The sequence below is a fragment of the Canis lupus genome, chromosome 32 (genome assembly GCF_003254725.2).
Source record: "Canis lupus dingo isolate Sandy chromosome 32, ASM325472v2, whole genome shotgun sequence".
NCBI classification, from domain to species: Eukaryota; Metazoa; Chordata; class Mammalia; order Carnivora; family Canidae; genus Canis; species Canis lupus.
The window spans coordinates 7,021,612-7,036,233 of record NC_064274.1 but is presented as its reverse complement, the minus strand read 5'-3'; the positions used below and the strand labels follow the sequence as shown (position 1 = coordinate 7,036,233).

Below are 14,622 nucleotides of genomic sequence, written 5' to 3'. Positions count from 1 at the left end.
TCTGCCTCTCCAAGACGTCTACAAAATTGGTGGTATTGGTACTGTCCCAGTGGGTCGAGTGGAGACTGGTGTTCTTAAGCCTGGTATGGTGGTCACCTTTGCTCCAGTCAATGTTACAACTGAAGTAAAGTCTGTTGAAATGCACCATGAAGCTTTGAGTGAGGCTCTTCCTGGGGACAATGTGGGCTTCAATGTCAAGAACGTATCTGTCAAAGATGTTCGTCGTGGCAATGTGGCTGGTGACAGCAAAAATGACCCACCAATGGAAGCAGCTGGCTTCACAGCTCAGGTGATTATCCTGAACCATCCAGGCCAAATCAGTGCTGGATATGCACCTGTGCTGGATTGTCACACAGCTCACATTGCTTGCAAGTTTGCTGAGCTGAAGGAAAAGATAGATCGTCGTTCTGGAAAGAAGCTGGAAGATGGTCCCAAGTTCTTGAAATCTGGGGATGCTGCCATTGTTGATATGGTTCCTGGCAAACCTATGTGTGTTGAGAGCTTCTCTGACTATCCTCCTCTGGGCCGTTTTGCTGTTCGTGACATGAGACAGACGGTTGCTGTGGGTGTCATCAAAGCAGTGGACAAGAAGGCAGCTGGAGCTGGCAAAGTCACCAAGTCTGCCCAGAAAGCTCAGAAGGCTAAATGAATATTATCCCTAATACCTGCCACCCCAGTCTTAATCAGTGGTGGAAGAACGGTCTCAGAACTGTTTGTGTCAATTGGCCATTTAAGTTTAATAGTAAAAGACTGGTTAATGATAACAATGCATCGTAAAACCTTCAGAAGGAAAGGAGAATGTTTTGTGGACCATTTGTTTTTTTTTTTTTTTTTTTTGTGCGTGTGTGGCAGTTTTAAGTTATTAGTTTTTAAAATCAGTACTTTTTAATGGAAACAACTTGACCAAAAATCTGTCACAGAATTTTGAGACCCATTAAAACAAAAGTTTAATGAGAAAAAAAAAAAAAAAAAAAAAAAAAAAAAAATAAAATAAGTTCTGGAATTAAGATAATAGTAAAGCTGATGATTCTCACAATGAATGGGTCTGGTCTAATGATTATAAATAGAACATACATTAAAATAAAAGGGCATTTCTAGTTTACCTTGATCTAAAAAAAAAAAAAAAAGAAGAAGAAGAAGAAGAAAAGGGAAAAAGACTTGTTATATATAAACTCATTACTTTAGAGTTACATTGTGCCCAGTACACAAGGGATAGTATTCATCCATGGTTTCAACATGAGCTCAGTGAAAAACTATTTTAATTCATACATTTAGGTTTTTATACACCTGAGTACAAAGAATTCTAAAGGCAGTCAGCTTCTCCTCAGGAAAAGAATCTCTGACTCTGCTTCATTTCCTTTTTGTGAGATCTCTCCAAGTAAAACAGGGGAAAGTAAATTTGGGGGTGGGATGAGGATGTCAGAGAGGACCAAAGAGGTTAGTTCTCAACCAGGAAACAAACAAGTCTGCCTATGAAAAAATTTGCTTTGAGAGGCCCCCGGGTGGCTCAGTCAGTTAAGTGTCAATCTTCAGCTCAGGTCATGATCTGGAGGTCCTGGGATTGAGCCCATTGGCTCCCTACCTAGCAGGGAGTCTGCTTCTCCCTCTTCCCCTGCTGCTCTGCTCCTGCTCTCTCTCTTTCAATAAATAAATAAAATAAAATAATTTGCTTTGAGGTGTATTTGCCTGTCTCAAGTCTACAGAGTGTTATGAGACAAGCAAAGAAAATATATTAACCTAAAGGTTAAAACTTACCAGTGAAAATGAAATTTGGAATCAAGTTGACCCCTGCACAACAGAGTTGTTCAGTTTGAACTGCACTGATCTGCTTATTTGCAGATTTTTTACAGTACAGTGCTATAAAAGTATTTTTTCTTCCATATGCTTTTCTTAACATTTCCTTTTCTCTAGCTTACTTTATGGTAAGAATATAGTATAGAATACATATACAAAATATGTATCAGTCAACTGTTTATGTTATTGGTGAGACTTCCAGTCAATAGTAGGCTACTAGTTGTTAAACTTGAGGGGCATTAAAAGTTACACAGAGAGTTTTTGGCTGTACAGGGGGTCAATCCCCCTCCAAACCCCCAGATTGTCCAAAGGCCAACTGTACATTAAAAACCACAGAGAGAAAAAATTACCTAGAAAATGGAACGATGGGTTTGTTTATTGGCTCTCATTGCCTTACTGGATGACCTGGGGTGATGACTTACACATCTCAAGACATTAGTTCAACATGTACAAGTCATAGTAATACTAGACTAGCTACATTGCTAAAACCCTACAAAGATGAATATTTTAATCCTCCAATCCCTTGTATTATCACCCAAATAAGTGAAAAACAAGTTATAATATAAAGTTTAATTGCTTAATGGCAGGACTTCTTAATTGCAGACCTGACCAAATCACTCTCCCTTCTTAAAATATTTTGGCGATTCCTCATGACTTTCATGACCAACTCCATGCCCTCATACTTCATCATCCAGTCCCTAACCTGCCTGCTCCTCCAACTTTATCCCCATCCCATCCAGCCATGCTGAATGAACACCAGCCACTGCCAAGACATGCCAAGTGATCTCAAAGAGGATCTTCTCCCTTTTGTCTACCTGCAAAGTTCTAATCATCTTACAATATTCACATCAAGCAGCATATCCTTCCCAGAGCCTTTTGGGGCCTCATTTCTGTGGGTGACCCCTTGACATCTTGAGTAGATTTCTGCTGGAGAGTTTTTTTATATTATTACCTGACTGCCCTACTAGCTAGACTTCAGACAGCACCACTCAGTTCTGAGAATAATCTCTGAGAGGCACATGGGTGGCTCAGTTGGTTAAGTGCCTACCTTAGGCTTGGGTCATGATCCCACTGTCCTGGGATCAAGTCCCACATCTGGCTCCCTGCTCAGTGGAAAGCCTGCTTCTCTCTCTGCCTCTGATTGCCACTCCCCTTGCTTCTTCTCTCTCTCTAACAAATAGATACAAAAAAAAATCTTAAAAAGAATAATGTCTGGGACATGACTAGATTTCTTTTTTTTTAAGATTTTATTTATTTATTCATGAGAGACACAGAGAGTGAAGCAGAGACATAGGCAGAGAGAGAAGCAGGATCCCTGCAAGGAGCCCAATGTGGGACTCGATTCCAGACCCTGGGATCACGCCCTGAGCCAAAGGCAGATGCTCAACCACTGAGCCACCCAGGTGCCCCTATGGCTAGGTTTCTGTGAGCCATTCAGTAGATGAATGAAGGCAGTACTACAAAAAGGATGTATACTTTTCAAAGTGTGATGATACCTGAAATGGTTGGGTGGGGAGAAGGGAGAAGCCAATGCAATGCTGAGCAAAAGCATTGAGGTTGGACTTGGCAGCAGGATGTTTGGCCAAGGCCTCATGAATGGGACTGACAGTAATGAAAGCAAATTAGCTTTCGAAGGTGGCAGGAACAGAATGGAGTAACTGGTGCCTCTGGCTTCCTGTGTCTAGGTCTCTGTGGCACATTTTGTTTTATGTGCCTTGCCTGTCAAATTGCAGCTGACATGAATGAATGCTGTCTGTGTGGGACATCTGTCGCAATGAGGACCCTCTACCGGACCCGATATGGCATCCCTGTGAGTCTCTTATGACACTGTACCATTTAAACATGCATCCACACTCAAAATAATCGTTACAAATCTGCAAGCCCTTTGATGGTGTCCATGACCTGAATTTGATTGGTAGGTGTTTCCTAGCATGTGCAGCCTTGTGCTCCAGCAATAGATTCTTTGGTTACATGACCTCCTTCTAGGTTTCTATTAAAGACCTTAGAGCATAAGCAACTGTTGTAATTGCAATGTCTATCATACAAGCACGGGGCTTACTCAGAACCTAGCATGCCCCAAGCACATTACAGAGGACGCTTCACTGAATTCTCAGACCACATTTTACAGATGAGGACTTTAAAGTCTTAAGGGGTTTGGGTAACACTGCCAAAGATACGCACTAGTAGTAGAAGTTGTCACAACTCTGACTTTCCATGCATACGCATTCCATTATTGCCACAAGCTGCACCTCATGTAGCAGGAGGATGTGTTAGTCAGGGCTCGCCAGAGAAACACAACCAAAAGGAGATATACAGATGATGTAGAAAAACATAGATCTATAAATAGAGAGGGAATTTTTTAAGGAACAGGTTCATGTGATTGTGAGGGTTGGCAAGTCCAAAAAAAACCAGAATAGGCTGGCGGGCTGGGAAGACTTCAATTCTGAAAGCAGCGTGCTGGCAGTATTTCTTCTTGATCTGAAAATGTCAATCTTTTTCTATTAAGACCTTCAACTGATTGGAGGAAGCCTACCCACATTACAGAGGATAATCTACTCAGGATCTACTGATTTAAACGTTACTCTCATTTCTATTTCATATAATAGAACTGTCCAATCTGTACTCTTTTATCTAACTTATTTTACTTAGTATAATTATTTTGAGATCCATCCAAGTTGTTAAGTGTTCTTAACACAGTAAACTAAATTAGGGGGAAGAGAAAATATTTGGATGGCAAATAAGCATGTAAAAAGATATTCAACATCATTAGTCATCATTAGAGAAATGCAAATGAAAACCACAATGAAATATGACTATGGGAATGGCTAAAACTAATCAGCCTAACCACATTAAGTGTTGCCAGATATGGAGGAACTGAAACTCTCATACAATACTTGTGGGAATGTAAAATGCAGTTCCTTAAAAAGTTAAACACACCTACCATTTGACCCAGCCATTCTACTCCTAGATATTTACTCAAAGAAATATATGTTCATACCAAGACTTGTATCAGAGCGATTTGGCTTGTAACAGCCCAAACTAAAAACAATCCAAATGTTCCCCAGCAGGTGAATGGATAAATAAGGTGTGATATATCCATATAATGGAACAGTACTCAGGAATAAAAAGGAATGAATTATTGATATACACAAAAACTTGGATGAATCTCAAAATGAATATAATTTTAAGTTGTGGGTAAAAAATTAGGGGTCATTACTAATTGGAGAAATATTTGCTGTGGCACATCTATAGGGAATACAAGGAATCAGAAAAGACCCATGCAGCAAGAAGACGTAAAGCAGTAAATAAAAGAAGAGGGGGGGCACCTGGGTGGCTCAGTGGTTGAGAACCTGCCTTTGGCTCAGGACGTGATCCCAGGTCCTGGGATTGAGTCTTGTATCAGGCTTCCCACGGGGAGCCTGCTTCCCCCTCTGCCTGTGTCTCTGCCTCCTTGTGTGTGTCTTTCATGAATAAATAAGTAAAATCTTTTAAAAAATATTCAGTGAATACCAAACATAAAACTTTGGCTATCTCATTAGTGAGAGCAATTTAGATTTCTCTGCTGTGTCTTTACCCTTTATTCTTTCTTCCAGTATGTATGTGTTAAATCTTAGGGAGTCTGATCTCTTGGAAGAGAGGAGAAGAACTGCCCCCACTTACCTCACCCCTCTCCTCTCCTCTCCTTGGGCCCCAAAGCCCACATCAGTGTCCCCTGTTACATTCAGTTGCATGCTGTATCGCTGGGCAGAGCCACAGCTGGCAACAAGGGGCTGGGTGCTTAGGTTTCAGTTCATCTCCTGTCTTCTACTCCCCAGTTTCTTCTTCCTCCTTTCTGAGTTCCAGGGTTTTGAGTCCGGGATTTATCAAATGCCCTGTCCGTGACCCTGTTAGGTTTCAGGTTCCCTAGCTCTGTTTTACTTTCTCCATCAATGAAATCCCATTGGCTCCCTATTTAAAAAAAAAAAATTGCTCAAAATTTCTGGCCCACTGAATAACCCCATTCCTGTTTTCTAGTATAGCTTTAATTTATTTACCAAAGCTCTATAAGCATATAGTTTAATTTTAGATTATCTAATTTTTGTTAAGAAAAATAGTAATCCACGGACTTCTCTTTCCTACTGCCTCCTTCCCAGAGCTCTGCCGGTATTTTCCTCCACATCTCCAAATCATAGACTTGTATTGCTACTTTTTGAGTTTTCAGTTGCCTATAGACCTTTGAGTTTTCAGTTGCCTATAGATAGGGTACTGTCTATAGAACTCCCACTATAAAAGAGAAGAACTTAGTTCTGTTCCCACACACACACAGATATGCACCCTCCCCATACCCATTCCTTCCAACATAGGCACATATAATTTGGGTTAAATCCATATTTGGGAGATGCCTGGGTGGCTCAGCACTTAAGCATCTGCCTTCAGCTCTGGGCGTGACCCTGGAATCCTGGGATCAAGTCCCACATCAGACTCCCTGCATGGAGCTTGCTTCTCCCTCTGCCTATGTCTCTGCCTCTCTCTGTGTGTCTCTCATGAATAAATAAATAAAATCTTTTTAAAAAAATCCATATTTGGTACTTATATTATGAGACCTATGTTTGCTCTTCAGAGTTGAGTCACGTAGTGAACTATGTATGATTGCTTTTTCTGCTGAACTTTGTTTTTCCTGGTTTTAATAATTCTTGGTGTTTCCATTAGTAGTTTTCCACTTACTTATGAGTAAGTAACCCCAAAACTCGTTCCCAGTTTTCTAACTCTCTTTCCAACACATTCAACACATTGGATATCCTATCATATTTATCTTCTCAATGAAATCACTCCCTGACCTCCTACTACCCTTGGAACTAATGGTTCTTTATTTGTGGTGCTTAGCTCTTGCCCTGGAATCTCCTTCAGCATCACCCTGGAGATTATAGTCGCTTCTCTCCTGTGTTAGGCTCCTGTTTCTTACATACCACATCTTCCTCTTTCTTGGTTTCCTCCCTCGTTGTGGTGGCAGTATCCTCCAATAACTTCCTGAGACACAGAAGAGGTGTGGAAGAAAATAATTTTGAGATTTTACTTGCTGAAACTCTTGGTTTTTCCCTCATACTGACAGTTTGGTTGATTGATATCCTCTATATTCAACATTACAAAGTATAGGAAAACATTTAATGTCATCAAAAGAGGAGTTACATGGAAAAGTCAATTAACACTTTTCTAAATATATCTATCCAAACTCTGAATTCGAAGAATCAGTTCCAGGACACCTGGGTGGCTTGTTGAGCATTTGCCTTTGGCTCAGAGCATGATCCTAGGGTCCTGGGATTGAGTCCTGTATTGGGCTCCCCACAGGGAGCCTGCTTCTCCCTCTGCCTATGTCTCTGCCTCTGTGTCTCTCATGAATAAATTTTTAAAAATTTAAGAAAAACAAAAACAAAAACAAAACAAAACAAACAAAGGATCAGTTCCTTCTGCCTCTCTTCAAAGTGTCTTGAAAATCCGTATATCTTCATTTCCAAATAGGTGGATTTTAAATTTCTACTTCTTTTATATTTTCAAACAGGGATCCATTTGTGATGACTATTTGGTGACTCTTTGCTGTCCTTATTGTTCTCTTTGCCAAATCAAGAGAGACATCAACAGAAGGAGGGCCATGCGTACTTTCTAAAAAAAAAACTAATGGTAGGTCCCAGAATCTGGGTTTTGTTTGAAATATAATAAGGGCTTTGTAAATTATGCATTATTTTGAGTAATGATCCAATAATAACAATTCTTTAGGTCTCTCAAATGTTTTCTTAATATAAAGATTGATTTAGTGTCTTCTTATGAAGAAGATAGCTGTATTACGTTGCTTGGGCCATCATAACAATTTTAGCCTGAGTGGCTTACACAATAAGAATTTATTTCTCACAGTTATGAAGGCTGGGAAGTCCAAGATTATGGTGTGGACCAATTCAGTTCCTGTGAGGGCTCTCTTCCTAGTTTACAGATGGCTACCTTTTCAATGTGTCTTCAAATAGTAGAGAGAGTAAGGTCTGGTCTCTCTTCTTACAAAGACATTAATCCCATTGGGTGGGGGTGCTGCTGACCTTATTTCAGACCTAATTATCTCCCAAAGGCTCTATCACCTTATACCCTCACAGTGGGAATTAGGGTTTCAACATGTGAGTTTTGCAGGGGGCACAAACATTCAGTCTATAATGAAGTCTACAATAGCTTTATGTTTTGAAACCATATTTTAGTAAATAAAGGATGGTGACTTTTCTAGACTTCTCAGAATTCTCTTGATCCATTAATGAGGCACTTACCACTTGTAAAATGCCAGAGTGTGGTAAGATACAAAAGAAGCAGAAAACATGCCCTCTACTAAGACAATCGAATTGACAAAAGAAATTGTTAAATAACTATAAAGTAGTAGAGCAGATGAAAATTACATGTTTTGTAATATTTGAAGTGCTTGCAGCATAAAGCATCTATCAAGAATGAGGGGAAATTAAATAGAAAAATCCTATTGGAAAAAGTGAACTCTGAAAGTGGTGGATATAGAATATAGAATATTTGGAAATGTTTTATAGAATCTGAACTTCTGAAAATCAATCAAATCATTTCCAATTAATTTTTCCAGTATTCTCAGAATTAGCTATTAAATAGAAACAAACATGATTTTGTCAGTCTCTTATAGAATGTATTGTGAGTATGGGAAGGAAGCATTATTTTTCCATTCTTTGTAATATCCTATTTCCTTTCTCAAGTGAATGAGAACTCTGTATAGGTTAACAAGTATAACTCATGGATGATATGTTTTAAAGTGTCATCTATTTGGCAAATAATGTATCAAAGTACCTAGTCCTATGCAGGACAATGCTAGGTGCTGTGGGGAACAAAAATAAATAAGCTAGCCCTCTTGCATTTAGAGACTTTATACTCTGAAAGAGGAGATTAGACAGCTTTTAAATAAAATGATGAGTTTGTCTAATGCCTTTGGACCAAGTGTTATTTTATGTTCAGAGGAAGAAAAGATCATTTTCTGTTAGATGTGTAAATGAAAGGTTCTTGAAAGAGTGTTTTTTTAATTCTAAAGAGGACATGAGTATTAAGGTCACAATAGGAAATAGATGGCACTCAAATTGTAATAATACAAAGATTTAATGAAGACCACTTACAATACAGGTGTCGGTGGGAGGTCTAGGGAAATGACAAGGGATGGTCCCAGAGCCTAGGCTGACAACATTTAAACTGTAACCACTTTACCACCCCTAGGCCTCAGGAGTTACCGAATCCCAAAGGAGTGAGCTATGAGGAGAAGGCTGCCCTGAGAGGAATGGTAACCTCTCAACAGGAAGTAGGCAAGAGGAAAAGTACCTGGATCTCACTTTCTGAGGTCCTTCTAGGCTTCCCACTGTTTGAACCCACTGGTTGGCAGAGGGCAGGAGAGTGTTGCTGTAGTCTACAACAGGTCAGCCTCCCAGGACACACAGCAGTGCAGACAAGGATGGAAATGGATCAGATGGGGGCAAACATAAGATCTCTGACATAAGATGTGACTGTTATTAATAGAAATTGATATTGCTTCTAATCAGCAAAGTCAGTGAAAAAATAGAAGCAAAGAAAGGAAAAACATCTTTATGAGCTTAGGTCCATCCAACTTGGCAGGAACATATAAGTAGGAAAATCACAAGAAAAGACTTTAAAAGTGAGTTGGGGTACACAATACAATGAAACTAGGCTAATGACTTGGTCTTTTATTTGGAAAGCAGTGGGAGTTATTATAGGCTTTATGTAAGGGAGTAACATAGAACTATACTTTAGAAGAATTAATCAAATAGTGGTTTACAGCACAGACTGGACAGGATGAGGTCAGAAGCAAAGATGCAGAAGCAAAGGTACAATGCGGTCAGAAGCAAAGACTAGCTCAACACCATTTAAATAAATACACAACACAGGTCAGATGAAATCTATACTCACATATCCATAATGAATCCTGACATCTGAACTTTTTTTCTTTAGCCTCAGAGAAATAATCTTCCTGAACCTTTGAATTGGTTTGAGGTAAAAATGCCTTGGTGATCCTGACTCTGGCTCATTACTTTGAACCCTGCATTATTCATCAACTGTGAAACTTTAGATCTACAAATACCTGAAATGGGAGAATCAAGAGACAAAGATCAATAAATAACATGATTTATGTTTTAAAAAAATAGGTTGAGGGGTGCCTGGGTGGCTCAGTCAGTTAAGCATCTGACTTCAGCTCAGGTCATAATCATGGGGTCCTGGGATTGAGCCCTGTGTCAGTTTACCCTGCTCAGTGGAGGAGTCTCTCTGTCCTTTTCCCACTTGTGCTCTGTCTCTTTCTCAAATAAATTAATTACTTAAAAAATAAATAGGTTGAAAGAAAGGGACATAGGACCCAACTGAGAAAGCTCCCAGTTGTGAACACTGGAACCAGTGATGTCATGTTAATAGCATGTACCCCTGAAATGATGTGATGAGAATGACACTGTACCTTTGTCATCTTCCCCTCAAGACCCCATAACTCCAGTCTGACCAGGAGAAAAACATTAGACAAATCTAAACTAAAGCATAGGTATTCTGCAAAACACCTGACCAGTAGTAGTTGACAAAACTGTCAAGGTCATCACAAATAAGGAAAGTCTGAGAAACAGTCACAGTGTAGAGGAACCTATGGAAACATGATGACTAAATGTAATGTCCTAGACTGGATGGGATCCTGGAACAGAAAAAAAGGACATTAGGTAAAAACTGAGAAATCTAACTAAAGTATATTCTTTGATTAATGATATTCTGTATCAACATTGGCTCCATTGTAACAAACCTATCTTAGTAAGATGTTAACTGGTAGGGAAATCAGTGCAGGGTGTATAAGAACTCTCTGTACTACCTTTGCAACTTTTTTGTAAACCTGAAATGATTCTAAAATTTAAAGTTCATTGAAAATAAAAATGTAGATTGAGACAATTCAAACCTTTTCTTTGTATGTCCCTTATAGGTGAAAGATCTTACCAAAGCAACAAAAATCAGCAGGCACCTCTTCAGCTTGAGTCCTCTGCCTTTTGCAACTGAAATATGATAGATCTGCTTAATCACAATCGATGGGGTAAAAAAAAATGGGTTTTGATTTCTTTTAAATGAACGTGTTCCCTTAGTTTTGCTAAATGGTCCAGCTTAGTTTCTCGCTTTCATGTTATCAAATTTTCTGGCTTATGAATTTTGTTACATTTGGTATGTAAACAAAATAAAAGATTTTGCTAACAAGGTTCTATGCTTCTTTGCTCTCCATGTCTTTATGTCATTAATTTTAAGGGTCAGTCTTATACTTTTGTTCTTATGATTTGGTTTCTCTATAGGAGATTTTGGTCCACAGCAACTCAGTTCGCTTTCATCTGAGAAATTTGAGACAGAAAAAAAAAAAAAAAAAGACTACAGATAACTATTATAAGACACTTACAATACATTTAGCTAATACTTTCTGCTCCTTATCATGTTATCTGTATTATTAATGCCAACAAAGTAAGAACATACTATGTCCTGCTTCCCAGCTGCATACCTGATAGGTGCCTTGTGTTGATTTTTGTTTTCTTCTGAATAGGAAGTATTAGGATAAGTAATAAAAATTCAATGATTAAATTCAGTATGACCCAGTTTTGATTAAATATTGATGTTAAATGAAAGAAGCAATATTTTTTTCCACATGTATTATTCTATGTGTTCCATATGCATCATTTTGCCCTGATGAAAATCTCACTCCCCAGTTTCCTTTGGTTCTCCTCCTACCCTTGAATCCATTTCTTTTGTTGGGGTAGGGGGAGGGGAGGCAAAAGTACTGTATAGGTTTATTGCGAAATTTCAGAGACATCAAATGTAAAGGCACCTGGATTTCAACGTACTCAGCAAACTTGAGTGCTCTGCCCTTTCTTGTACTTGCTTCATGAGTTTAGATGCTTTGCAAGGTTCTATCTGGGATCCACTCCTTTCATATCTCATGCTTTTCTTAATGTCATCTACCCCTATGGCTTCAACTGCCTCCTAGATGTCAGCGATGACTGTATTTCCAGTCTCCCGCTTACAATGGATGTTCTGAATGACTCTTCGGCTGCCTACTAATCGAGTCCATCTAGATGTCCCCTAGGCCTTCTCTACCCAACATGTCAAACAATATCACCACTTACTCAGTTGTTCAAGATGAGAAATCTAAGTATCAATGAGTCCTGAATTGACTAATCACCCCCTTCTCCCTTCTCCTCACATCTAATCAGACACTGGCTTCTGTCACATAAACTCCACTTGATACCCCCAACGGATGATCTATTTCCTTTGTTGCTGTATCCCCAGTTCTAAGAACAATGCCTGACACCTACTAGATACCTATTCTACTCAAATCATTTACTAAACAAGTCAATCTGTCCTCTTCTGTCTTCAATGCCATGGATGTAGTCAAACCCTCAGGATCTCTTTGGAAAATCAGGTACATAGCTCCTGAACTAGTTGGCCCGCCTCTAGTAACTAGAGCTCCTGTTACCTTCTTTCCAATCCATCCTATAAACTGCCTGCCACAAGTTAAACTGTGAATATTCTAAAAAAAGGATCCCAAATTTTCCCTGCCCCCATAATATAGCCTCAGGTTTAGCCCATTCTCCTGCCACTTCTTCACTTTTAAAATTTCCTTTTACTACCTTCAACACACATTTTAAAAAATTTAAATTCCAAAAAATGAATAAAAATAAAATAAATAAAAATTTAAATTTCAACTGTTCATTGAGGTATATAGGAAAGCAATTGACTTACTTGTATTTTAACTTTGTATTCTACAACTTAGCTATATTTGTTTTTTAATTCTAGGAAATTTTTTTGGCTGATTCCTTAGGATTTTCTATGTAAACAATCACTGTGAATTAAGTTTTTGCCTCCTTCTCAATCTGTGTTAAGTTTAATTTTCTTTTTTGGTCTCATTGAATTACTTAGGACTTTTGGTATGATGTTGAGTAGGAGAAGTGAGGGCAGATGATTCCTTATCTCAGGGGAAAGAATCTGGTTAGCTAGTTCCTCATTATGAAATATGTTAGCCATAGAGGGTTTTTGTAGATTCCTGATTTTAGGGAGAAAGAATCAAGTAATCTAGTTTCTCGCTGTTAATATTATATCAGTGATAGGCTTTTTTGTAGATGTTATCAAGTTGAAGAAATTCCTTCTATCTCTAGTTGAGTTTTTATCATGCATAGGGAGTGGATTTTGTCAAAGGCTTTTTTCTATACCTATTGATATGATCATATTTTTCTTTAGCTTGTAGATAGGAGATTATATTATTTTCAAATGTTGGAAGAGTCTTGCCTACCTGGAACAAATCTCATTTGGCTGTGATATATATTCTCTTTACATATTGCCAAATTTGATTTGCTAATATTTTGTTAAGAATTTTTACATCTGTGTTCATGACAGATATGAAACTGCAGTTTTCCTCTCTTGTAATATCTTTATCTAGCTTTGGTTTGAGGGTGATGTTAACCTCACAGAATCAGAAAGTATTTTCTCTGCTTCCATTTTTTGGAATAAATTGTAGAGAATTGGTGTGATTTCTTTCTCAAATGTTTGATAGAATTCATCAATGAACCCATTTGGCTTTAGTGCTTTCTATTATCAAAGGTAATTATTGATTCAACTTTTTTGATATAGGCTTATTCAGATTGTTTATTTCTTCTTGTGTGAGTTTTGGCAGATTATGTCTTTCAAAGAGTTGATCTATTCCATCTAGGTTACCAAATTTATAGGCACAGAATTGTTCATATTATTCCTTTATTATCATTTTACTTTTCATTGGATCTATAGTGATGACCCCTTCCTTTCACTTCTGATACTAGTAATTTGTGCCTTCTCTTAATTAGCCTGGCTAGAAGCTTACCAATTTTACTGATCTTTACAAAGAATCGGCTTTTAGTTTCATTGACTTTTTAAAACTAATTTCCTGGGGAGGAGAGTGGGGAGATGGGGTAACTGGGTGACAGGCACTAAGGAAAGCACTTGGTGGGATGAACTCTGGGTGTTACACTATATGTTAGCAAATTGAATTAAAATAAATAAATAAACAAACAAACAAACAAATAAATAAATAAATAAATAAATGTTAATGTTTGTCTTGAAAAAAGAAAAGTCAACCTAATCCCCCCTCCCAAATAAAATAAAACTAATTTCCTATTTTTAGTTTCACTGACTTATGCTCTGGTCTATTCTAACTTTTATTGTTTCTTTTCTTCTGCTTACTTTGAGTTTTAATTTCTAGTTTCCTAAGGTGGAAGCTTAGATTATTGATATTAGATCTCTCTTCTAATATATGCTCTGCTTGTACAACATCCCACAGATTTTGAGAAGTTGTATTTTCATTTATTTCAAAATATTTTTGAATTTCTTTGGAGATTTCTTCTTTGACACATGTGTTATTTGTGTATTTATTTATTTATTTAAAAGATTTTATTTATTTACCCATGATAGACATAGAGAGAGAGAGGCAGAGACACAGACAGAGGCATAAGCAGGCTCCATGCCGGGAGCCCGACTCAGGAGTCGATTCCGGGACCCCAGGATCCCGTCCTGGGCCAAAGGCAGGCGCTAAACCGCTGAGCCACCCAGGGATCCCCTGTTTTGTTTAAACCCCAAAAGTTTTGGGATTTACTAGCTATCTTTTTCTTATTGGTTTCTAGTTTAGTTTCATTGTGGCCTGAGAGCACCCACTGTATGATTTCTATTCTTTTTAATATGTTAAGATGTGTTTTATGAGCCAGGATGTGGTCTATCTTTGTGAATGTTCCATGTGAGATTAAGAAAAGTAAAGGGCGGGCAGCCCGG

General features: G+C 38.2%; 1 protein-coding gene across 2 annotated transcripts in view; it reads left to right on the top strand.

Moving 5' to 3' along the window:
* Window positions 1–11,042, top strand: part of PLAC8 (placenta associated 8) — a 47,547-nt gene extending 36,505 nt beyond the window's left edge. For both annotated transcript variants that reach the window (XM_025425960.3, XM_025425970.3), the window contains 3 exons: window positions 3,480–3,604; window positions 7,331–7,449; window positions 10,775–11,042. In XM_025425960.3, the coding sequence (XP_025281745.1) occupies window positions 3,480–3,604; window positions 7,331–7,435 (230 nt within the window). In that variant the 3' untranslated portion in view covers window positions 7,436–7,449; window positions 10,775–11,042. The remainder of the gene's footprint in view (window positions 1–3,479; window positions 3,605–7,330; window positions 7,450–10,774) is intronic.
* Window positions 11,043–14,622: the final 3,580 nt, after the last annotated feature.